General features: G+C 36.3%; 1 protein-coding gene across 1 annotated transcript in view; it reads right to left on the bottom strand.

Moving 5' to 3' along the window:
- Positions 1–26,856, bottom strand: part of LOC124153249 (serine/arginine repetitive matrix protein 1-like) — a 202,764-nt gene extending 175,908 nt beyond the window's left edge. Inside the window, exon 1 of the mRNA XM_046526349.1 lies at positions 25,995–26,856. Coding sequence (XP_046382305.1) covers positions 25,995–26,856 — 862 coding nt within the window. The remainder of the gene's footprint in view (positions 1–25,994) is intronic.
- Between the last annotated feature and the right edge of the window lie 976 nt (positions 26,857–27,832).

Raw genomic sequence — 27,832 nt, 5'->3', positions numbered from 1 at the left:
TAATTTGCCAGACGGCACTTCGACGTATCGCTCGCCGTTAAAAAGGGGTTTGGCATCAGTTGCTGAATGTGCGACCGTCTGGTGCTTCGCTTTTGATAATGTGAGAGAGACGGGTGCTTGAAAAGGGAAGCCGGAAAGGTCATGGGAAGAGTAGAGGAAGAGACGGACAGAATGAAAGAAAAGCGAAGGGGGGGAGGGGGGAGAAAAATAAGAGAAAGAGAGAGAATTGTGCGGAGTGAAATGGATTCAGTGAGGAGGCGTATTGGGAATAAGAGGAAGAATTGTGCGCGAGTGGATGGTGAGAGGATGCCATGTGTACGGTAAGAAAGAGAGGCGCAGGTTGAAGGTGAAAAGTGACATCTGGCGGGGCTCGCGCGAAGTGAGGGGATGCCTGCGGGAGGCACGTTCGGGAGCCAATTACTGAGGGCAGAGGGCGTAAAGGGAATAAGCATGAGGGCATATGGAGCCACCTACTTCAGGGAAAGGTTAAAGGGCAATAACTCATTGGAAGACGACCCAGAATAAGAATTGCACTCAGGTATCGTTTGCCTATCCATCTTAGGTGGGAAGAAAACGGCAATCATAATTTATTCTAGAACGGCGAAGAATGATTTGGCATTTTAAATTGACAGTCAATTCTGGGAACAATTTTCGGTTCATTATCACTCATGAAATTCTATATTGAATAAAAAGAATATGATCAATGGAGAACATGTAGTTTTTCTTGCCTCACATGTGAGCAAAGAAAATGTATAGCCTGACCACTGTTTAAGTGCTGAGAAGTATTCACATAAAACAAAGCCAAATACAATTCAGAGTGTTGACTCAAGTGAAGAAGACAAACTACGAACTGGAAATTTTGAAGCAATACCCAAAATATAATATGAAGGCCTTTTTAATTTGAAATGCTCTTAAAAGTCGACCGAATGCTTAAAAATGTTGTGTTATTAACAGGACCTAGTATTACATTTTAAAAATGAAAATCACCTTCACTGGCATGTGTTTCAAAATTATTCACATTTTAGTTACAGTAATCTTAGAATCACATACGCTTTTGCCTTTGGGATGAAGAATGACACGTGGAAGAAAAACATCGGGGGACGGTGACACTAGTGGTGAATAGAAGTGAATTTCAGCACACCAACATAAGGAATGTTTTATTAAAGAATGAGTTTTGGACTGACCTATTATTTACTGGGTAGCTTCATCAATATCATATCTGCTCCAAAAACAGTCACCGAAGAAATTCACCGAAATTCATCCAATCTAACCTCTACACTGTTACAGATGTTCCTCTAGTTTAAATTGTTCTATCCCTGATATATAATTAGCCGAGCCTATTTCTCACAATCTTATTAGGTATTACATGACTGTTAATTAAAAAGTAATTTATGTAAAAATATATGAAATTAAACGAGTTCAACTACACTAATTCTTCCCAGGTTTTCCCACAGTTCATCTGGCCCATTTCTCCTTACGCTTCGATGCTATTATAACACGAAAATATGCAGGGAAAGAACAAGATTTACATACAGTTTTATTTTCCATACAGTTATCTTCTAGACGCTGCTACCTGATAACCTTTTCATATTTGTGTTTGTCCTCTTCTACATCCTCAATAACCTGTTCTATATAACTCATTCTGGATCTTCCTCATTGCCTATCCACGATTGTCTTCATCATGCTGTCATCCTTTACATTGCGGCTGATTAAGTTTTCCTGTATTCTTTTCAGGACATTCAGGAATATTCTCTATCCCCCGTTCTTCTTAGCACTTCCTCGTTACTTACTAGGACGATACATTTTATCTTCATCATTCTCCCATATCACCGTATTTCGAATTCATCAACTCTAAACTTTTCTGCTGCCGACAATGATCAGACGCCTCGCTAGCATAAAGAAACATACTCTGTATTCATAATCTCATGAATTGTTTTCCTAACTTCAATTCTTGTATTCATGACTGAAATATAGGAATATCAATTCATTTTAACTTTTCAAGAGAAACAAAAATCAGAAAGGAAGTCATCATAGAGATAAAAAAGAAGCAATATTTAAAATATATTTAAAAGATTTTATTTCCACAAAAGATTCTTATTAACAATTCGATTGGAATAACTAGGTGATTTTCTTGTTTCACTCAGCAATGCCAAATGCGATTTCTTACAGAACGAATAAATTCTGTATTCAGAAATACATGGATAAGATTGGCTCTCAAAAGAAACAACGCTGTTTACGTATTATCCCGCAACGCCAGTTTCGGGACATTGTGAGCAAAACGACAAGTTCCCGGCAAGAACCGCAGTAGAATAGACATTTACCTATGGGTGTCCCTGAGGTATCGTCGCTGGTTGAACAGGAGGGTGAAGGACGTAGTCGACAATGGTGCCCCACACAAGCACTTCTAGGAGTTGATTTCAAGAAAAAAGAATGTATTCAAAAATAAAAATTTAGATAAGATTAGCTCTCTGCTTCTTCAGCAAAACCTGAATCACAAAAATAAAGGGAACTTGTGCTCACTTCCTGAGCATCGTTATTGAGTATAAAGGAAAACAGCCAGAAAAAGAAAAATGTTCATGGCCCCTTTCCCTACATGCCCTTATATCCCTCTTTTCCTGTCAGCGCTGCGTATTTCCAAACTTGGCAAGTAGGGAGTACCAGCAGATGATAATAAAAACACAGACGATGTGCGTAATACGCTGTGCTACGCCACGACCTCAAATGCCTATACAGCGATAAGGGAGGAGAGAGTATCGGACCCTTATAAAATCACGGAGATAAATGTCACCATGGCTACCATAGGAACAAACGTGTATTGTATTTATAGATTTACACAAGAACGGTATATGAATAGAAAAAACCCTTTCCTGTACCTAAATACATTTCCTTTTTCCTTCAACCTCCGGTAAAGACATTAATCCCAGAGCGATTCGGTGCAAAAACTACCCTTGCTCTACTAGGAATTACTTCTTATTTAGGAAATTTATATCAACAAAGATTCTAGACCAGCTCGTTAGCAATGAATTAAGTTACTATGCAGCATCACTTCCATCCTATGTATGATATAAAAATAAAGTAAAAAGAATATTCAGGTCAATTAAATGTCCCCAGTGAATTTTTATTCCGGTATTTTCTTGCCACTTTTGGGGATGGGTGCATCTTAAAGAGATCCAGCGTCTATTCTCTCAACTTGGTTGCTATTATTCCTTTCTGTAACTACCCATAACTGTATTCACTGCCGCTCAACACACCTGGTCTGAATTTCTATGATCTCCTGGATACAAATATTTCTTTCGGATGCAACGAATCTTCATCGGCATCTTTACCGCAAACTATTCACTCACAAAAATGTGATTAACACTAGAACGGCGGGAGGGATGAATTTAATCCTTTTTAAGATTTGAGATGAATACTTTTTGAAAACGTTGAAATATATAGTCATTTCATGTCAATAATTATATTCTATTTGTATTTCATGCATGGGTGTAAAACAGGATCGTCAATTCTAAATATTGTGTACGAAACTATCAGATGTACTCCAAACGGGTGAACGTATTAAAATTGATCCCTCTGCATGAAAGATATTATTTTAAGAATGAAGCGATCTTCTATGACATAATTTTTGTTATAAATTACGGTTATAGGCTCTCGTTGGTGGAGGAAAAGAAATAGGAAAAGAAATGTTACTTAGTATGTTGTCACAGTACACATGTGCAACTAAATTTTAGGGGATTAATTCGATCCTCTCGACCGATGGAGGGCGTTGGCCAAGTCTGGTAGTTCTAGACACAACCTTTTTCCTGGCGAAAAACGATAACAGCTGAGTTTAGGAGACATGTGCTCAATTACTGTTAATATCTGTAAGTCGTTATTGAAAATGTTACAGCACCGAGAAGGAGCATGAGAAAGTATGTGGTGCTCGTTTTGGCCGTGTAAAAATACAATAATTAGGAAAACGTACGCATTTCACATTGGATATATGAATGTTCACTGGCGTGGACAGCCCACACCAGAAAAAAGAATAGATTCCAAAAATTGTTGAAGTCATTAACATCTACGACAAGATTGCCTAGATCTCGTGCGTAGTCCTAATTGCCTGGAATCCATCCCTTTAAACTTACTTAAGGGGACATCATACGTGTCACAAACTAATGGAGGTCAGGAGTTTCAACGCACTATTGAAGGTGCTGAAAATATATATGTAACAAGTATATTATATAGTCTCAAAGTCATAATAAATTCATTCAATCATATCATTAAAAATAACTTCTTTCAAAATCTTGATGAGCAGGGACTCAATGACGACCTCAAAACCATACTAGAACGGATTCCCGCGCTGAAGTTCGAAATAAAAGTAAGCGTCACAAAGGCTTAGTAGAGCATGTCATAATAAACAGTATTTACGAAGGACATGTGAATTTTCCGCTAAGCGACTGATAAAAATAAAAAATAACGTCAAGTTTGCACCCGTAGGAAGGTTATGTAGGACCAAAATCAGCAATATGTGAAACGATTTAAGACAAACTCAACAAAAAAAAAATGCTTAAAGTTTTGATCAGGCTTCCATAGGGAAAGTTAGATTCCTACATAAATATCATGGGCAGCAATTGAAAAACTTCACAACGGCCGTGTTTTATGAAACGACATGAGGTGTCATTAAATTCGGATTGATTCGGCGGAATTTTTCCTTGAGGATGGCATTGCTGCAACCAATCATTTTGAGAAATTGGACCGACGCTTCACATACAGGAAGAGGTTGGTGCCAGATGTCGTCTCTGTTATCTTTCTAAAGATCAGTCAAGCGTTCTAGTAAAGTAATACGCTCAACGCCTAACGCTTATTATTGTAAATATTTCGCAGTTAAGAGACCTCCTCTTCAATGAGAAGTACGCTTCCCCACTACCACTAGATTTCCCTAGCTTTCAAAGGATATGCGATAAACAATATGCAGAGGAATTGGACTATTAATTAACTAGCCTTTTTGCTATAAATATAGTATCAAAGTCATGACTATAGGGATATTGAAAATTGGATATCGTTTATTTCATGTGACTACTCCTCAATAAATTATTAGTAAGAGAAATAATATGCGTATGCCACTAACATTTTTAAAATTTAAATAAAAACTATTTGACGTGCTGTCAACAGGGAAGAAAAATGAAACAATTACTAGCTTTTCTCCGGTAAATTTGAGCATTAGGGTCTATTTTATTTGTAAAAGAATATCTTATTTCTCATAGTATCCTTAGTTGGCCTCATTTAAAATTAAGTTAGAATATTAAGAAAAAAAATTCTGAAGCCAATGTCCTGCCAGCAAACTTTGGAACTAATGCCTTTTATCTTTGATTCATTGTACTGCAATTCCAAGATGTTAAAGATATTTTTTGTGGTAAGAAAATTACGATTTAAGTTTTTTTCCATGAATAGTATTTAGAAAATGTTCTCGGCCTCACCCCCAGGATATTGACTTAAATTCCATCAACGTGTTGTAAGAAGACTTGCTTTCCATTTCCAAGGCGGTTTTATCACACCTTGTCATATTACTCTATGAATTGAACTGACCAGGTTCTAGATATGTTTAAGAGTCGTCTCATTGGCTGATATACGTAATTTCGTTCGCATTAAACTGTTATTTACTTATCTGTTTTACGCAGCATCATATCAGTGCCCAAGTATTACTCAGACGAAACCAGTATCACGATAGAATTTTTTTAAATTGAGGCGCATTTTAATGGGTTCCCTGACTATGCGGTCCCAGTAGCACTGTAAGTGGCGATGCATTTGAAAATTAAACCAATAACTTCTTTTCTTTCTTGGAGGAGAATAATTCTTAAACATTAAGAAACTTCTCTACTCTTTTCTTTCTCAAGACAGTTTCTTTTAGTTTTTAGGTGTCATCAGATGCTAGTTTTCATATTTTTATTCCTTAAATCCTTCCTATGTCCCAAATATATCTATCCACGGTGACTGAAGATATAGCTGATTCGCGTGGTCCATCATGGCGCTGGGTGCTTCATAGATACCTTCCGTCCCCTATTATTTGATAAACATCCTTGCTTCATATTAACTATATCCGTTTCATTAAATACAAAACGAATTCCAATAAAAGTTATGTAATTATGAACAAATCCAAATACATTCCACTTCTCATTCAGCATTCGACTCGATGAGTACCCTGAAATGTTTTTGAATTAACTTGATTTTGAACCACCACCTTGCCGGTGCCTTAATACAGGGACCTCGGCGGTAACCCTACATTCAATAAGGCGGCATTAAAGCTTCGCGGTCATGTTAAGCACATCTTCACTATGTAATAATATTTTATACTGTAGGAAAACCCCTTTTTATTGAGATGTTATTTAAGAAAATTGGATAATTTTCTGTGAACCGTATCAAGTGGTTTACTTGAATAGAAGAAATCTCGAACACATGTACGTAAAACGAAATATTCGTCGATGATACTAAAAAGGAATTTAGTATACAAATGAAATTTAAGTTCAAATCAAGAAAAGCTCAAATATTTTAATATAAAAATAAATTAGTCCCTAAATGCATTTAATTAAATTTCCAGTGGATAGTAAAATTACAGCGAATGATGTGGACTCAAGATAACTGCAATACCATTCCATCTCATTAAACTAACCTGAATTGAAAAAGTGCCAAAAATTGTTATTTCCCCCTAAAAAAATTTTGATAGCTCATTTACAAAGAAATTTTAAAATTTTAACCCACTATCAATCGCTTTACTAGCACAGCATTCTTGGAATCAGCTCATAATGTGCAAAGCCATGCTGTCAAAGCCAATGGTTTGATACGAGTTTTATTCGCCATGTTTTCCACGGATGATGAACGCTTTAAGCCTTTAAATTATCCTGTCCGCGGGGCGCTGTAAAACTTACGTTCTTTGTCTTTCCCATGCCGGAATCACCCGAGTTTAAAGCATTGGCGGCATCTGGCGATCCGACTGAATGCACACAGAATGTGCGGCATGTGTGCCTACCAGACGGCGAGAAGGTCGGATAAAAAAAAATGTTGGCCACGAATTGCGATTGTGAAATGTATGACCAGCAGCAGCAGCAGCAGTAGTACTGCGTTGTTCCGAGGCGCGTCGATGTTTTCTGTTTTCTCGCCACCCCTGTCGTTCCTCCCTGCAAATGTCCCTGCGGGTTGATGCGAGAGAATCGAGCAGTTAAACTCACAGTCAGGGCTACGCGTGTTTGCTGAGAGCTCACCCCATAAAGTCCTCGCAGTAATTTTGAGCCCAAGCCATATGCAGTGACCGTTTACAGCGGGGCGAACACTTCTTTTTTTTTAACCGACAACTGGGCTGCGGCCAACTTTTGAACGTAAGGGAAACGGGTTAGCTCAACAATGTGCTAATGCAAGTAGTCCGGACTTCTATTCACGGTCATCATCTCCGTTGAAGCCAAAATAGAGATCAACTATCTTTCCGCCGTACAATCGATGGAACAGCGATTCGTTCGAAAACGGCTTTTTTGTCGTTCGCCAGCACCTTTTCTAGGATTTTCTTGTAGCCTAAATTGAATACTCAGTCATTGGAATGGAGCGTCAAAATTGACTGTGAATAATCTAGCTATTATGTGCTTTAAAATCACCATCAACTGTTTCCTTTCCGCGGCGTTCCTTCATAGTTTTGGAACGAGAGTTTGATGATCATTTCATTGTAGATAGCCTAATGAGGGCATTCTAAAAATAAATTTGATGTTTCATGATTGAAAAACGATTAAAATTAATATTAAAATAAAAAATCTACGTTTACTGGTTCTGTAGGGTTACAAATTTTGTTTTTAAAAATTATGCCAAGAGCAATTTCAAAATGGTTTAGTAACATGTACACATTTTTCCGTTTTATATTAATATCCTAAACATTAAATTGTTGGTTCATGACTGAAAAACGATTTTAATTAAAATGAAGTTTAAAAATCTACGTTTACCGGTAATAGGGTAACAATTATTTTAATTATGCCGAGAAGAATAAAAAAAAATGGTGTAGTAACGTAAAAACTTTTGCCCATTTTATACTAATATTCTTAAGCATTTTACCCCCTTGACCAATCCCAATAATTCCAGCCCCAATGACTTCACAAAATTTTTCTTTGACGGATATAATTTCATCTCCCGCAATAGCCAAAATGACAAAAACAATAAACTGATTCGGTAACAAATGAGCATTTGATACCCACAGCAATAACAATTTTCAAACATATTTCAATTACCACTATAAAATTAAATAATACATACTCCACCTTTTACTAAATGAAAACTTAAAATTATTTGTGTCAGCTCCAAATCACAGCCGAAAGTATTTGCAGGTATTTCCTGAGTGATTATAACTAATTGTAAGTAATATTTCATTAGTTAATATATTTTTAAATCTCTTCTTCATGAAAAGGTTGATTTTTGGCTGCAAATACTCTATTACATATTTGGAAAGTCGATTTGGCTGTCACAAAATACTGCAGGACCGAAGTAAATTTGCTCCAAATTTGAAGCACGAACCGCAGAAATATCCTTCCTGATTCATATTCTATCCAGTTTAATAATTCATTTTTGCTGTCCAGATATCATTCGAATCACATTTTTAAATTTTCAGCATCTGTGACATTTGTTATAGAGAAGGTTGAGACTGCTTACGATAGCAAAAAAATTCTACGTCAAAGCACATCCCCGCTGCGTAAACTCAACTTCATATGTTTTTTCCGAGAAGTTATTGAAAGAGATATTTTGGATGATAAAGCGCAGTCGCAGTGATCGACATGTATAAAATGCCCAACCTCCCTCGGGTTCCGAATAACAAAATTTTGTTTACACCATAAACTGGCATCAAAGACAAATGAAGGCTTTGTTGACGCTACTCAGAGCTCGCTGGACCGAAGGGCCGAAACGAAAGGAATAATAGCGTGGCACTGCGGAGAAAATAGACCAAGTTCACAAATTCTCGATTGAAAATTTTCAAAAATCGAATGTCATGCTATATTTTAGAAGATGAAAGGAAAAATAATCTGGGTACAGCACATACACAGGCTCAATTAAAAATCATGTCTCTTTATTCTAAAATAAACATGTCAGAAGTGCAAAAAGCTTGCTGTGCAAAAAAATATCAGCTTTATAAATCATTTTGTGTCTTCATAATCAATCTTGATTACGCATGCTGTAAACTAGCATATAATTTTTTTCATAATTAAAAAATGTCAGCCGTGTAAAGCTGAAAATATAATTCATGGTTAAAAACCTAGATACAGATGCGAAATAGTATATTGAGTTCATTTGAATCTATTGATTTAATTTGTAAGGAATTTTGACATCTTCAGACAAAATGGCAGTTACGCATATTGATATGAATACAAGTCACTAATTTGGAAAGTTAATCTGAATTATAATCCAATCATTGACGATTGAAGTAGCTTTTTCAAACTACTGAGCCATAAAAATGTTTTTAAACGGCAAAGCTAGCCTCAAACTTGCTGTTTCTTTGGAATAAGGCAGTAAAAAAACACCTCTACATGGTGAAATGCATCTTAGTTTCAAAACATAGCGTCATTTACAGATTAATTTGTTTAATAAGGCAAATAAGCAGGGAAGCCATATAAATTTGGCGAGTGAAAGATACAACATAGCAGAAAATGGCAATCAGTACAATTATGGCAATGCTTTTTTTTAGGAAAGAGGTGGAAGAAAAAAGATTTCTTCTCCTCTTCTCTCATGTCATTTCTATTATTTTTACACACTTACGAGTTCTTTTCAATGAGGCTGTCATAAATCAATCGGATGATTTTAAAAATTCTAACTAATAATAACTCGATATTTGAGAGCGATTATTACATTTTCGTCTTCAGAAAATAGGAAAAAATAAATTTGGGCACACGCTTGTGGATTTTATTTACTTTCGTAACACTGGGTAAAAAACCCAAATGCGGTTTCTATACCAACCCATGTTAGAATAGAAACCATTAACACATTGATTGACAGCCAGAAATGAAATTTTGATCATTTAAAGTTTCCTAAATGGGCGAAGAAATAAAAGTAAAACCAAAGAAATCAGGCTGCAAGTTCTTTATTATCCCAAAAAGCATGAGCTAATCAATGGCAGGGAGAATCTGAAATTGAAATCTAATTATATTGATTTTGCATCTCAATTAAATACGAGTGGTGCATTCGACATGTGCATCTGACTCAATGAAATAATTATTCTGATTGACGCTTACCACACTAGCAGAAAGACCATCAATATTTGTGTACGGAACTCCATTCCGAATACTACAGAGCAAATCTAATATCGCACAAGCAAGCAGAGAAATTTCAGTCTTGGTCATTTAATAAGCGAAGAGATTTCTTTTCCATAGATGATCAATCAAGGGTTTATCGAAGTAAAACTAACCACTCTGACACCATGATTGAGTACCAATATCGCAAGATCCGTTGAATCTGAGAGTATATCCAGGTAGGCGAAATGTATTTTGGAATTGCTAAAAGTCACTGAACATCGTCACCTCCGTAAATTTCAATGTGCAGTAATTCTTACTAGACTCACGACACAGCAGTTTTTTTGCCTTTGCAAACTTTTTTCCGGAATTTTCTGCCTCCTATGTCAATAAATAAACTATATGCATCGATCAAATACTGACTTCCGTGACCATTTGGATGATAACAAGCCCAAGGAGTACGAAAGCAATAAAACCTGAAGTACGTAAATTTTATCATTCTACCGATCATGAGAGAAGTGAATGAATCACCTGTATCTTGATATTGTTCGTGCAATAAATTGAACGGACAGAACTCATGGAAAAATGTCTCCCTGAAATATTTCTCGTGGGATATAATCTTTTCACCCCTAAAGTGGAATTTCTGTCGGTCCGCCATCAGATAAGAGCCGGATGAAATAAAAGTGCGGTCTTTCCTTCAAGTTGGAGTTTTCGCTCGAGTATAGAAATAATTTTTACCGAGTGCTGGGCTAAGAAAAATGGATCTACAAAGGACGAGAATAAAATCATGAAGAGAAAAGTTCACTATACAGGAAAACCACTCTATAAATAACGGTTTAGTTCGTCAGTTACTGGACCTTTATCAAGAACTTAGAATTAAGCTTCAACGTTCCATGAACAGATGCATTAGATTCATATTTAAATTACAATTATCGGACCATACAACCGATTATGTTAATAAACTGTCATGGCTGAAACTCGATTCTCGAAGCCGGCTGCATACTCTATCTCTCCTATATCAAATTCTAAACACAAAAACACCTCCTTACCTATCATACGAGTTCAGGAGTCTTGACACTGTCCACATGACAAACAAGAGAGGGAATCACAATCTTGTTATACCTCATCACTGAACTGTCATTTACAACAAATTATTTACCGTTGAGAATGAATCTATATGAATAATCTTAACCTTTCAACTAGGAAATCATCATTATTGGCATCTTTTAAGAGGAGGCTACACAGAGCACTTTTCTCTTCACAACTACCTGGTTAATAAACATGACACTGAGCAGCGCCTACGACAAAGTGATATGTATCACTGAATATTTATAAATATATATTATATTTTATGTCATCATTGCATGTGTAATAATTGTGTATACTTTGTACCTCATTAACTATGCTGTATTTTACATGTAACATGACATTAGCTTTAACTCAGTAGGTTTTCGCAGGTGTTTCACGCCCCCTTCTTGTGTGGGTGTTTTCTTGGAGTGGGGTTTTTTGCTGCATGACACTGCCTCATGTTACAATTCATTTAAAAACAATGTGACTGTTCTACATGTATCCAGAATTACAGATTTTTGAATTTTATATATTGTATTTCTTTTAATTTTTAATTGCTCAATTCCAAATTTAAGTGATGAATGTGTTATTCCTGTTGATGATATTACTATGGGGATGATGGTGACCACGTCTTGTTTCCAGATAGTGTTTATTTTCGAGTAAAATCTCAAGAAATTCCAAGCTTAATCTCATATTCTCATATTAGATGTTAAAAAAGTAGAGTACCTATCACCTTACCTACTCTCGAAAACTAACTCCTTATTTCAACAGAAGGTATTGCTAGTTATTCATTAATATTTTTGCTAGGAGAATTTTTGAAACAGGGATTGAAATCTTGACTTACATAAAAGAGAAGTACCAACCAATTTTCCCTTTTAGCAAGCAATATCCTTTTGCTAATTCCAAAGACTCCTATTGTGTCATCCCAGAAAGTTCAAGATAATATTACGCACTTATGGCTTCACTCAAACTTATGGCTTTTTATTCCATGATTCATCGCTTGTTCAACATACCACTGGCAAAATAAGTCTTCTTAGTCAAATAAATCGCTTCAGCCAATTTACGCCTGATGGTGATGATTTTTCCTCAAAACCCCGGTCGCTTTATTTGAGAAAAGAAGTGGTATAAGTAATACATATTTATCCAAGAAGTCTTTCAATATAAAATGTCAATTTATTTTATTTTCAAATAATTTTATACTATTTATTAAAATAGAGGAAAGACCTTCTAAAAGAAACATAGGCCATAAGAGTCTCCGGTTCAGCTCAGAGTGAAGCTTTTATATATTCTCAAATAAATATCCTTGTAATTTTTGAGGTGCACCAGGGTCAGGAGCTTTCCTTTCTTAAGATTTCATATAGATAATTTTGTCTTTGAGATAGAAAATGAAAAAATCATATCATAAACAATTTCAACTTGGTTATTTCAGTTAAAACCATTACCTCTTCGCGAAAACAGACTAAATGCGACCTACCGACAGTGAGGTATGTTTCCATTAACCCATTATAACCCAATGTTGCTTCTAAGCAACATCAAAAATGTTTAAACTTTCAGCTTTATTTAGAAAGTATCTAAACTACCTATTATTTTGTAGAGTAAATTTTAATGACGAAATATTTAGCTGCCACGATGATTATAATTGAGTGTTAAATTTTCAAGTTTTCAAAATGAAAAATCTTCAAATTTGATTTCTCCTTGAAGCAGCTCTGGGTTAGAAAGGGTTGAAGGGGAGTTCATAAATTCATACTCCAAATGTCTTTCGTACAAAGCTTGACATTTTGGAAAATAATATGCAGGGAATATTTTTGCTAGATCTCAGAAAAAGTCATTCAAATTTCGCCAATTGAAACACCATAATGTTTTCAAAATAGGAAATCCGAAACGTAAATCAACTATATAACAAAGAGGAAAAGTGCTCTCTTAAGACTTCTCACGAAGACAGTGGTTAAATGGTTAATGCTACGACATTAATTTCCTTGCAAAGAAATTTAACCTATGATTTTAACATTTTATTTTTGATCATTCACTTTGCTTATAAATAACAACTTAATTGATTACAAAAATGGGCATTCTCGCTGATTTTTAGTTGCAGTCGATATTTTTGGAGAGCATTTTGTTCACAAATATGACACTGATGGCTCATAAAAATCATTGTCATGAAAAGTTTAATGCCTTTTTTCGCGTCTCTTGACTGTAAAAAAATATTCTACAAACAAATTTTAAAATATTTCAAAACTCGCAGCTCTATTACCACTTGACCGTCAAGTCTTGTGTCTTGTACCTTGGCATTACTCAAAATAACTTTATCTTTCTATTTTAACATAATATTCCAACATAAAATGCCAATACAGACGCTACAATATCAGTAAGAAGAAAAAAGAATAAATTAGAAATAACATTTTTGACACATAGCAAAGAATTTGTGAAACTTTTTAGCTGATAAATATGTAGAGGGAGCGTCCGTATTTGATAAAACTGCTAAAAGTTATTGCTTTGGGTCTAAATGTAGAGAAGCTACATACAGGTAGGGAAAATAGATGCAAAGAGCCTTGACTTTGAATGACCTCTCCAGTTCGGAAAACGAAAAAATTATATAAAAACTATAGCATATATTCTTTTCCAAGAGAATAAAAAAGTCCACCCTGACGAACGAGACTGCGCTTGTTTTCTTAAGATATCTCGGATGACAGACGGAACTAAACTTAACGTCAGTCTTTTCTTGGCGTTCTGATGCTTTCACCACACACCTCCATCAATAATAAACTATGTTTATCCCGTATGCGTTTCTACAAAGCCTATCTCTATATTCTTTTCAAAAACATTTTTGTGGATAATATTTGGAAAAAATTAGTTTTATTTGTTTTGCATTGTTATTTAGCGATAATTGAGACATGGTTACAAGGTAATTCACCTAGTTGGAAATTGCCTCTAAAGATATTTGTCCTTGTTTTAACACTAAGAATTGACGCCCCTTAAATAAAAAACACACTTGGCAGTTCAAACACAGGCCATTCAGCAATAGTAAGTCGGAAAGAGCTATCCAAAAAATTATGCAATAAGTACAAGAATAACGTTTAATTTAAGTTATGTTAGGGCATTAAATGTTTGGTTTCAAATAGAAAAATGTATATTTCAAATTAAAAAACCAATATTACGAAAAAATTGCCATGAGACAAAATTATTTTTGATGAATTATTACGCTTGGGCTATCGAATATTACTAGGACGTCATTTATCCGAAATAATTCTTACCCCTTAACTTAAGTATAGATTATCTAATTAATGAGGATATTAATGCTATATATCTCATATATTTCTTTAAGGCACCTTCAAATAATTTAAGAATAGTACATAATTCATTATAAGCGTTCATGAAATTTCTCAGTAAAACTTGGAGGTGATGCGGATGGAACAGTTGCCAGCGGGGTTAGAAAACTTCCGCTAGGATTTCTGAGGGTCCATTCTAACAGCAGCCCTGTATATCATATGCATTACCTACACGTTTCGCAGAGGACAAACGCAGGCCCCATGCTGCGAAGGCATAACTTTCAGATAGCAATAATTAAATGCCAGGGGCAGAGGGCCGTCAGCGATGGAGGACGTGGACTTCGTACACAGGTTTATGATGTCGACCCAGCAAATTGCATGAGATTTGTAACGGAGCACTAACATCAAAACTTCGTCGGTAAAATATGCTTAGAGGGTTCCTCTCACAAAGAAGGAAATGTAAAATTGGTGAAATTTTCAGAATATATTATTCTTATTTTAATACAATAAAATAAATAATCGGTAATAATAAATATAATTAAGAAAATTAACATGCAGGATTTTCCTATCCATCCATTTAGCAGTTTACCACCATGGTCGCGAAGTTGTTTATGGTAAATAAATGAGGAGAGCGCCATAGATGTGGAGAAAGAGCCCAAAAACTTAGGGTAAATAAAGTAAGGTTCATAAAAACTTCAGTACAATTCTATAAACATTTACTCTGCCCTTCGGATGAAAAAAATGACCTCTACAATAAAATGAGCCATATTCAACTTGGTCCGAACCATTTTAGATGACCGTGTGTTAAAGATATGCAGTTATGTTGGAGAATGAACCGATCATGTTTATTTTTTATTTACACGGATCAAATATTTGGGGCTCTGAAAAGTAGAAATTGCGAACAATGTAGGTATTAGTCTCTGAACTAAAATTCATAGAGAATTATTACCTTATCTCCGTATTCCTCGTTGCACTAAGATCTATGAGATGTATTTAGAAACAATAATCCGCATATATACTATCTCTACTTGCAAACTTCCACTGATGTCATTTAACCTACTTATAACCGAATTAAAAATTCAATATTTGCCACAAAAAACGGCACTATAACATCGTTTTTCCTAAGCTTCTAGGGAATAATCAAACCTTTGAACCCGGATTTGTTTGACAAAAATACGTATGCCCGACTACGTTTGGCAAACACATTATCTCTGAGGTCAAATCGTAGTTGGCCTATTGAACCATTGGGCTTGTTATTACGACGTCGTCAAGCCCTAAAGAATTGGAACTCTTAGCGGATGCCGCATCAATTACGTTTATCGTGGAAGCCTGTCCGTTCTCTGAAAATGTAATTAATTCACTCCCTTTGCAACACCATTGGAGGAGATGCAGAACCAAAATGGATGTTGAACCTCATCACTTCAAAGACGAAATACTTTACAAAACGAAAAACTTTCGAAATCATTTTAAACAATTATAAAATTACATGTGAAGTATAAATTAACGAACTACCGATTAGGGAAATATTGTACAGTGATTTGATATTTTAAATATTGATAAGGATAAATGGCATAGGTTTGAAATCCGTATTATCATATTGAAATGATATAATTTTATCTTTGATTTGAGACGATTTATCACAATCAGTAATGTAACCAGCGTTCACAATTTCAAGTTCTATAAGATTAAAATTAAGATGCATAACAAACAGTTGCAGATGATGAAAAATAATGAATAAAAGGAACCTAAAAGCAAATTATTAACATATTGTGGAATTCATTATCATTTCCTAATTGGGAACAAGATGAACTTTATTTATCTCAAAAATAATGCAATGATACTTTTCGGGCTTTTTCAGAATTCGTAAATGCAATACGCACGAAATAAAGTTGCAAATGATGTTAATTTGTACGTCATATTATTACTGTAGTTAATCCTTTCAAAATAGGACTAAATATTATCGCTCACGAAGTTCATTCGTTTACTCTGAGGGTGCAATTTGCTGATTGAAAAGGTGCGCGTGTAATATTATTCTTTAAATAAACATATAATATTTAAAAGTACAATTGAAAAACAAGTTTTTCCCTCAAAACAAGTTAATGAAAAATTTTTCTTTGGATTATAAATTCTGTTTTATCAGTAATAGCACTTAAAGCACTAATAGTGTGATGTGACCGACAGAGAATAGTAAATTATGTTAAAGGAATGGCGCTTCGACAACAACTGTTTTGCCGTAAATCTGTTCATTTCTTATCAAAAACTTATTTCGTAAGCACTACCTGGAATATCACAAACCTCATTTCCTCTTGGTTTAGAAATTGTAATCCGGGGTGTCAACGGTGAACAGATAACATGTTATTTATCCTGCAGTGTATACACTTGCGCAGCATTTTAAATATGCATGTTGCATAACTCGCAGGACTCGCTGTACACCTAAGAATTCGAATTGTACGTTACTTGTGCAAATCAAATGCTATGGCAAGTAGCACCTCTGAAACCTCTCAAACAGGGATGGCATTCAAAACTAAATAAAATTCAAAATCAGTAAACTTTCAATATTTTCGTTCCCGGGAGCGAAATGTAGAAATAAACGGAAAAGAATAAAACCTAGGGATCTAAACTCAGGGTAGAAACGAAATTGGAGTCAAAACTACTTCGGGTCGAAACTAAACTAAATATATGGGACGAAAAAAACGAAACACAGATTATGTTTCGCAACGGATGGACCACGTACTTCACCTTTGAACAGTTTCGTTTCGACCCACACACCGAGTACGGGGTATGGTTGAATCGAGTGGAGGTTCGCCCTACCGCCTCTAGATGCGTGGGGCACTTTTCCACTCATAATGCGCAGGCTAGCATTCAGTCGCAATATGATGAAGTTAAATGCTTTAAAATCTCCTATTGCTGTCATGAAATGGGGTAGAAAGTATTCCTTTTTTCCCCCCTCCATTCAACTTCTGGGATCGAAACTTAACTATGAGCAGCGGGGTTCCGATTAATTTAATTTCGTTCCCGGGAGTAAAGTTTCGTCCCTGGTCGAAAGTAAACTCTTCGGCGATTTTAATTTCGAGCGGGAACGAAACTAAACCTAGGCCTCATATTTTCGCTTCCCTCTGGGTTTCGTTTCGTTTCATTGGCCATCTCTGATCTGAACGATCATTTCACTGTTACTATCACCAATCGATGTCCTTTATACCTAGATTATAGCCCATGCAAAACATGAGTCGTATTAAACTATTTGGACACACCAAAGTTGCTCCGTTTTACTTAACGATAACGAATCCATGCCATCAATCAAAAATGGGACGTTGATAAAAGCCGCCAAACCTATTCCATTCAGTTATAGCTCACACGCAATTCGGACCCAATGAGATATAGAGGATTACTTTTAAAATGTTTGATTTCCAAGCAGAAAAACTGCGACGGCAGGTGCTTAATAAACAGATGAAGTAAATATGTCAGTATTTCATTCATTTGGGCCACGAACCTGTTTAGTAATACATGAGTTTTTAGCAATTTACCTTACAGAAATAAAATGTATTAGAATAACGATTTGAATATGGAGTAAGTATATATTTCAGTCACATTTAATAAGAAAATTATACATACATTGTTAAAACTATAGTATTTTATTAGAATGAAAAAATCCCATAAATTCAAAAGAACTTATGCCTACTCGAATTTGTTATTCAGCAAACCATATAGAAAAACCTTTAATTCAATGGGTAATAGTAGGGTATGTCATGCAACTTTACGACTCGGCGTGTTTCATTTGAGGATGGACCCAACGACGCACTGCGTCAATGCCAAGTGGAGTAGAGATGCATCCTCCAGTTCACGGAAAATCGGGTTATTCCCACGAAAAAGGACCCGGCAAGAAGAATTAACAACGACGGAGCTATCTGACCTGAATACGTGGAATTGGTACGTTTTCTTTCACAAAAATGTTTTGGTTTTTCGGTTTCACGATGACCCGGGCCGGGGAAGAGAGGGCCGTTACCACGGACGCGGAGTGAGGAGGAGTGAAAGGAGGGGAAGATGAGGATGTGGAGTAGGGGGAGGGAGTGGGGAGGGAGGTTTCGGGTCCCGAAATGCTCAATTTGCGCCACGCCTCCTCCTTTTCTGTCTCATTTCCCCGAGGTCCGTCTTCACTCAGCGAGAACATAGCATCGCCTTTCTCCCCACTGCCTCGTCTCCCTCCTTCACCAAAGCCGCTTTCTCCCTCATCGGACGCATCCATGCCTCCTTCCCTTAATCACTCAGCCGTCCTTGAGGCTTGTCTCGCCGAGTTCCAACATCGGTCGGGACCGTGTTTACAATCTTCGGCGACGGATGAGTCGATATTCCTGTCAACCACGGCCACCCATGAAAGCAATGCGCCATATTTGCGACAGAAATCCGCGGTTATCTACATTCTTGGAATACGCTTGCATTGTTATGCGCTTTTATTCTCGATTTATGGCGTTCCTTAACTTGTGGCTAGTTAGTATTAAATACAAAAGGTGAACTTTAAATATACTCTTGTAACATGAAGACAACACACCCAGAGGTTAGAGAAGACTAGCAATTCCATATGGATGAAACTTTAACAAAGATATTTCCGTAATTTGACATCTTGGACGGTATAATGATTCCACTTATGTGAAAATATGCCGTTTGTAAAAATTCATTTCTCCCTCTATCTTCGGGTAACTTATGATTAACTCTGTTTTGAACGAACTTGCTTTTTTCTACCTATAACGGAAAAGCTTTATTGAATACGATGAGCAAGAGACTGGTGTATGAAAGTAACATATTTCCATTCCGAGGATCAAATTTGAAAAATAATATAACATATTACTGTAAAACGTTAGCTTAAAATTTAATAGGTTTGCTCCTTTGATAAGTCATAGGCTATAATGCTACCCTCTGCGAACCTCAGTTTTATTGTCAGTCACTATTTACAAGGGTGGAAAGCTTAATAAAGTATATTAGAATAAACAAAATGCTTTGCGTTTGTTGGCGCCAAAGACTTTCCATTGCAATCACCTTTTGCAGCCTGACTTGATCCTCATTATTGGTCTACATTACCCTAAAAAAAACAGAAAAATGTTTACCATCTCGTCTGACAGATGGCAAGAGTATTTCAAACTCATAATGTTTGTGATAAAAATACATTTAATTACAAAATACTTCTGATTTTCTTCACGATTACGGCAAAAGTTTTACATTTCAGTGGCTAAATCGCTATAATTGGCATTTCTTCTGCTAAATAACGTTTAATCGATGAAATTTATGGGATAAGCATTTTTTTTACGAGAGGCTTATAAACTTAAAAAAATATATTTTCGAGAATCATCCCCTTAAATAATACTTCAACTAATTAGAAAAGTGCATTAGAAAAAAATATTCTTGAATATTATGTACGACTTTGGCATGAAAAACATTTCAAGAAATTGAAAGTGAAGATATTGTAAAATCACCTTTCCAAGAATGGTAACTATGCACACTCATAGGACGCCTAAAACATTCAAGGCCACTTATTCCAGTCCATCCAGTCCTTTGAAATGAATAAATTTCTCACAAAAATATCTTATTCAGAAAGAAAAATACTAAACAACTCAAAGGACAATATATAATCTGCTTAAGTACCTATCGTCCTTGATGCAGCTGACTAATATTTCGATAAAAAGTAGTTTGATTGTGGGAGGAAACGAAGTAAAGGACAAATATTGGAGGGGAAAGTGAAAGCTAGATTATTTTTGGAGACTAAATGCTTGCATACAAATCGAAATTTATAAAACAAATGCCTTAAAATAAACCCACGCCAAGCTACGAGTGAAATTAAAGAGAGACATTAAAGAAATTTATGCTAGCGGCTGAATGAAACTGAGCCGTCTCTGTGAATTGATGCTGGAGAAATTGATACGTACCGCCTCGTTGAATGTCTGCAAAGGCTTTGAATTTCCTCACTACTCAGGCATGATAACATCCTCAGCATTTCGCATTCTTTTTAAAGCTTTGTCATTACGGAGGAAGTTATTTTTTAATAATGGCGTCTCACAGACACCATTTTGGAATGGTTAAACAAAATGCATGAAAGTGGAAATAACTCTTTTAGCTACAATAAATCATTCATTAAATACCTAATTTCAAGAATGGACAGCAATTTATGCATGATAGTGATGGAAATTTTTGTACTTATAAAAGACTAAATACCACTTATTTTGAAATTTCTTATAGTTTTTCTTTCATCGAAATTATATCAAAATGTTTAATTCGAACAGTAGGTGCAAAAATATTTTTTTAAAAGATTTTTCACAGTTTCACAGTACGGATTTTATTAATAACCTAACGTAACTTTTGACTCCAGGGGTAATAATTCATGCTGGAGACATTTTATATTGATAGCGCGTTCAGTTGAACTTCAACCAAAATATCTCCTATCGGACTGGAAAGTTATAATTCGATGCAACCACAGCATTGTTACATGTATGTTTACGGTTAATGTCGTGCATCTACAACCATGTTATATGCGGCCATAAATGTATATATCAGAGGAGAAAACAGTATGTTATACGCCTAAGTTCACTCACATTATGTGAGAACCATAGTAAATTCTTCGCAATAATAGTTTCAATCAGGTGTTAAATTGATTACGATAAAAAATCGTAGCAACAAGATGCATATCCAAAATTTAATACTGTTAAATAGTTGCTAGTGTATATATACCATAAAGGTAATTAAAGACTTTGCGATGAATATCACGAGCCTATTGGTATGTAACGTATTGAAACTGAAGTTTTCGCGTCTACCATACTCCAAATACAACTAAATATCAATATTAATTCCATAAGTGTGACAATATATATATATGTATATTATAAAATATATATTGGGCACTATTAAATAAAATATATATTGGGTACTATTTCAGAATCATAAAATGATAAAACACAAGGAATATGAGTTTCCTAGCTGTGAAAATACGATATGGGCAGAGATATGAAAATGGCCTGGCGTCTAGTAGACGCCACGCGACCAACCGTTAAGACCGTTAAGAAAAAATTTAAAATAATTACACCCGTGATTAATCAGCCTTTAACTCTCACATTAAAATTAAGGGGTACTGTTTTTATTAAAAGGAATAGTAAAAGATGCATTTCGATGTTAGAGACCAAGAAAAATCTGAGGGCAGCAGACATTAAGAGGAAATAGTAAGTTAAAATGAGGAAGCGGAAGACCTCGGCCAGACGATTGACAGATGAAATGAAAATAACCGGGTATGAGATAATTTCCGTAAAATAGAAATTAATGGGAGGAAATACAAATAATATAATTAATTATCATATTGAGCGTCCATTTCAGCTGGAGCATTTTTCTTAGTTCATGGCTATTTATACTTTTTCATATGAAATTCATAGTATCCATTTTTTCATTTTTTCACGAACGATCTGGTAATCCATATACCTGTATTACGGCTCTTAGTCTAGAAAAATCAAGAATCGAATTAGAACCCACGACCAAAGGATAGCAGATAAATCCCGTCGCCAACAAAAATCACGACCATGCAATTTAAGATTTTTGCACTGAATATTTTTAACTTATTTCTCTGGGAAAATGATAAAAACAGAATGAGTGAACTGCAATCATCTCATAGATTTGTAGAATATCAATGCAGTGAAATAGAAACATCTTTCCAGGTGAAAAGTAAGAATTATATTACAGTAATTACATCCATAGGGGCATTCTGATATGGATACTTAACGATGAAAAAGAAAAACAACATCTATAAATGGGAAGCTAACGTAAATGGAATTATATTGGAAAGATTAAAAAGTATAGGAAATACTTGGATTGAGAGAGCTAATGAGGAGAATTGAGGGATAGAACAACTGTAGCACGATCAAAAAGACACCAAAATATACCAGGGAAAATGGTAATTTAAAGTCGACACAAAACAAATTGGATTTAATGAAAATGATCACACTAATGTTAAGCTATAATTGAAAAACTTCAGAAGTCAATACTGTGTAAAAGAGACCAAAAACATCGCTGGAAATAGCGGAATAACAGACAATATGATAAAAAACTGGGTGATATACAAGAGCATTTGTTAAATTGCACAAGATTTACTAAGCGATCGCCAAAACCAATAATAAGGAAGGTGTGGGAACAAAGATGCGTAGAAACTATGGTAATGTATGGGAAGAACAAAGAAAGTTGAACGAAAATCAGGATATAATTAAGGTCCAACGTTGGGAAAATCAACTTTAATATTACTTTCTAATTCAAAACGTAAGATAAATTTAGGAATATTAGAGGCCAATGATGCTGCACGGCAGTGCAAAGTCGCATTAAAGTATGTGAAAAGCATTCGTCACTAATTCCTTGCCTGTCGTGGCATCGAAAGTCCAGGGGCACGTGTGGATATTCCCGAAAAAGAGCGAGGAAATTTTTTTTTACTTTCAATTCTTTTCCTTTGACTCTGACAAAAAAGCCACCGAAGAAGAAAGGAATTAATATGAGGTTTCACATTTCTGACCTTCAGATTATTTCCACCTCAAAAATCAGTGAAGTATCCATGGATACAAATACATTGACGCACACACCTGAAGTATTTACACTTTGAAACACTAATTGAAAGATATTAAAATCTTATTCAATTACTAACATTGTTGGGATATAAAGCCCAAATTCTTTTTACTTTACTCTCATAATATTTAAGCATTTCTCAACCATTTTCTCGAATTTGAAAGTTCCGCAAATAAAATCTAAGTTATTTTCCGACTCCTACATTTGGTAATTCCACTCATGGGTGTCTGATAGACGTTTTTTTAGGCTGAATAATAAAGCCATTACCTACAAAATGAAGCTCAAAAACGGGATCATAATAATCATTACTAACACAATTTTCATGTATTTTCAAGACGAGCCGTAAAGGTTATTTTAAAATAATGGCACATTAGATATTTTAACCTGAGAGTTTATATTTTTCAAAGTATTTCGTCCCGTGCCACTTCATGACGTACATTTACCTAAAATTGACTTTCTGCTCCAGCACTTTACTGAAATAAACAACCGTAATATATAGACAGAAGAAACTCCAGTAACTCTTAAAAAACGCAATTTGTGTTTTTCTTGAATTAAATAATAAGCTTTTAGAACCCGTCACGCAATATCTCAATTAATATACACAAATGCATAAATTTCATTGGCAGTAAATTTTTGCTTTCAACTTTAATCGGCAGGAAAAACACACTTTCGTTAATGTAACGATTGCTACATCATGTCTGACTTGGTTCGATTATTAATTTGATTGTTTAGAAACCCCATTTAGTTTCAGCAATAATTGTAAATAGGTGAGGATTAAAAATGTATTTATTTGCGAAATTCAATTCTACATTAAATAAAGGAACGCAAAAATATAAACTTGGCTTGACTCAATTTTAAAAAGAAGTATTGTGCAAATAAAGACGCAGTCACTTCCTTAAACAACGTGAATAATTGAAACTAAAGGGTGGTGAGAGTTGATAACGACGTCGAGGAAGTATGGCAGATTCAAAATCAATTCATAGCAAAATGTTAACTTATTTATCTCGGGGTTTTAAGGTCTACCGTAAAAAAATATCGAACATATCGTTTTTTCAAACTCAAATTCTTGTTCCAAATAAGGTCATTAGTAATTGCAGCTATTTCATGGATTGAGAGCCATTCATTCTTTTGCTGCTGCTATCCCACAAAGGGAAACTATGTAGCAGTTGGTGACGATATGTAAACTGAGGAAAATTAAACGATTTTCAAGTTTTACAACGAATTTAGGAACTAATTTCAATTTTAACTTGTCAAAAAATAAGTAATTAGGCTTCAAATATGCTAAAGTTCACGGAATAAATAAGGTCTAAGAAAATATCTTCCATGGTCTAATATGGTCTTAGTAAAACTTGCATTTTACTCTTAGCTACAGTGATATGAGGACCTACACCAATGAAATTGCTCACTAATTACACATAAGGAATTAACTTCGGGTGGTATTATTTGTCTTCATTTGGTAGAAATATGGAAAAGGGGTGAAATATGAAAATCATCGCGTTTCACATAGTTTATCATCTAGTATTGAATATGCATGTCAGTTAAACAAATATGTCAACGGGAAAGTCTGAAAGAGAGTAAACACAAATTGCGACATTGTGAATGCGTGAAATTGATATGAAAGTGTGAAAACCAACTATCGGCGATTTTAGCTCTGTATCCGGGTAGGTAAAATGGACCCTTATATTTTATCTTAAGTGTAGGAATCAAGTACCAGTGTCCTCCTACTGCTAAATCAGTATTTATATATTTTGAATCGTAGGTCTGTGTGACAAGTACGGAGAGAACATACATATTGACCAGTTCTTCGTGAAATTCCTGTACAAACTACTTCAAAATCTCAGTTTAAAATGAAAACATATAACGATAAAGTTGAATCTGACACTACTATATAGCTGTTTGTCTGACATTAGGCTGGATTTCTACGTTCATAAGACTTTGTTCTTTTGTGTAAGACGTTGTTTAATACTATACAAATATAATAGAAATAAACGGTTTTCCTCTATTTTTCCTGGAGGAAATAAAAGTTGATAGTGCAAATAGAAAATAATACGCAATGAATAACATCAATTATATTCGATTTTGATTTTTTCAAGGTTGAATTCACGGTATTTTAATTTTATTGGAGTTCCTCAGTTGTATCCTGAGCTTGATATGTATAGATGGCGAAATTAATCTGACTTAATGGCGCCATCAAGACGGGTTGAACTATGGCCCAGTGTGAGGATGGTTGTAGCACATAAATAGACACGTCACCATCAAAAGACAATACCACTCAGACACTCCGAAAAACCAAGGCGTCATAAGAAGAAAAAACTAGATTAATGGCGATCATCTATTTCTACGAAGCTGTAAGAAGGAAGGCGTAACTACATCTGTGTGAATCTTGTTTATATCGATGATAAGTGGTGGTTAATGATGCATTACCATTGATTTCAAATATAAGATTATCAGAATTTTTACTCTTAGGCCAGATTTAAAGCTGAAAAACTCAACAGAAAGGGTAAAAAGGAGTGCGTATTCAACTTGACAAATCAAGATGATCATAGCATTTCAGTGACAAAATTAATAGCTTAAAATTGTTTCATACCTTTTTGTAATGCAACATAGCGTCTTCTGACTTTGGTACCGTCATTAATCTATGTCTAAAATATTAAAAATAATGTTTAAAATCGTAATTCACTTCATTGCAAAAAGTAGCATATTGATTGCCAAATTCTGATTCGCTTAGTTTACTATGAAAAGTTGGGGGATATGAGCAATGTAAGTAGTCAATGAATGTCACAATTCTAATGCAACCAGCTTTCAACAACCTATGTTGGGATCGCAAAGTATAAATAATCATCGTATCGTTAAAGCTCACCTCTCTTCGGCTGGAAGAGCCTCAGGTTCTGCACCCTCTTGATGACCCACGTGGCGAGCGACACCGACCCCGATGACGATCCGTGGCCGGCCCCCGCAGTCGTCCCGCCTCCTTCCGCCACGGACGCCGCGTCCTCCGAGGGCGCCTGGTCATGCTGATGGTGGTGGTGGTGGCGGTGTCTGGCGGCGGGGGGCGCGGGGGCGGCGGATGGCGCCGCCGGAGGCTGGGAGGCCTTGCCCCCGGCCGCCGCACCGCCGCCCCCCGCCGTAGCCGCCGCGGCCTCCGCCTGGCGATGCACCTTCTTGGACTTTGCTGACCTCCGGGGCGATTTATCCCTCTTCTTCCCGGCCGCCCCGCCCCCACCGGCCGGGGACGGACCACCGCGGCCACCGGCGGAGGAGGAGGCGGTGTCCGACTCCTCCCCGACCACCGCCGAGTTGCTGCCGTCCCCCGCGGAGGCGGCGGGGGCTGTGCGGGGACGGGCCTCGCAGTACTCGGCAGAGGCGGGTACGACCACCACCAGTTCCTCCCTGGTGGTGTTCGCGGGGGGCGGAGGAGGAGCCCTGTCCGATAGGGCGAACCTCCGGCAGCGTCCGCAGCGCCTGTTGGCGAGGGGCGATCCCTTGGGGAGAGCCGGGAGGTCGGGGAGACGTCCGTGGGATACGAGTGCGACGGCGGGCACGGATGTTTCGCCGGCGCTCACGAGCGACGACTGTCGACGGCCGATGTTGAAGGGGAAGCGGCGGCGGGAGGGAGGGGGCGGGGGAGGAGGCGTGGAGGAGGCGGGGGGAGGGGAGGGGCCCTCCTTGGCGACCGCCCCCTCGCCCCTCCGCCCCACGCAACGCCCGAACACGATGGGCATCTCACACCCTTCCCCCCTCCCTAATCCCCACTCTCTACTCCTCCCATCAATACGCAGGCGCCTTCTTTCCCCCCTCCACCTTTGTTTTCTTTCCTTTTCTTTATAAAGAAATAAACGAATCAACCCCAGCACAATTCACGGTCACATTAACTTTTACTTGGGGCACAACACAGTGTTATTCAACGACGCACTCCACTTGATTATTCCAAAGTTTTCGCTTGTCTTTGCACAGCACCTTTATCTCACTTTCACCAAGTTTAGGTTTCCTTCAAAATTACTCGAATAGATCAAATCCGAAGCAATTCACGGCCTTCGAATTTGTTTTCATGCTTATTTGAAGTACATCTCACTTGTTTTATATGACGCACGTCAACTTATTACTCATAGGTTTTCATCCATGCACTGGAATGGCCTTAACCTTGAAAGATCCTCCTTCACATAATTCACGACAAAAATATTGTTTACACGCTTCCTTGGAGCAGAATTCAACGCTAACGCGCTTTACTTGATTATTCAAAAGTTTGAATTAATCTTCAACGATTTATTCACCTTTACTTTCTACTTGTTCTTTGTTTAGGTTTCCAATAAAAATAAGATGACTTGAAATTCCATGACCACAATATATGATGGCACTTTCACTTGGAGCACTGAACGCCGTATTTAATGATGCACTTCACTTGAATAGCATAATATTTACGTAAATACACGCAAGGCTCTTAGGTCCACCTTTTCCTGAAAAATGATATGGTCTAGTTTTATTAAACGCCTGTTAATCAAACTCCATTCACATTTACAGTATCCATTACAACTTCTATTTGGAGCTCAGGACTAACTCTCTTTAAACTATGCACTACATCTGATCACTCTCTAATCTTCACTCATCCACGTAAATTACCATCGAATTGCATTATGTTCTATTGCAAAATATGTGAAAAAATCACTATTAATCCATAAAATTAATATACTTGATTTATTA

Source organism: Ischnura elegans, chromosome 2, assembly GCF_921293095.1.
Source record: "Ischnura elegans chromosome 2, ioIscEleg1.1, whole genome shotgun sequence".
Lineage (NCBI taxonomy): Eukaryota > Metazoa > Arthropoda > Insecta > Odonata > Coenagrionidae > Ischnura > Ischnura elegans.
This window is presented reverse-complemented; position numbering and strand designations above follow the sequence as displayed.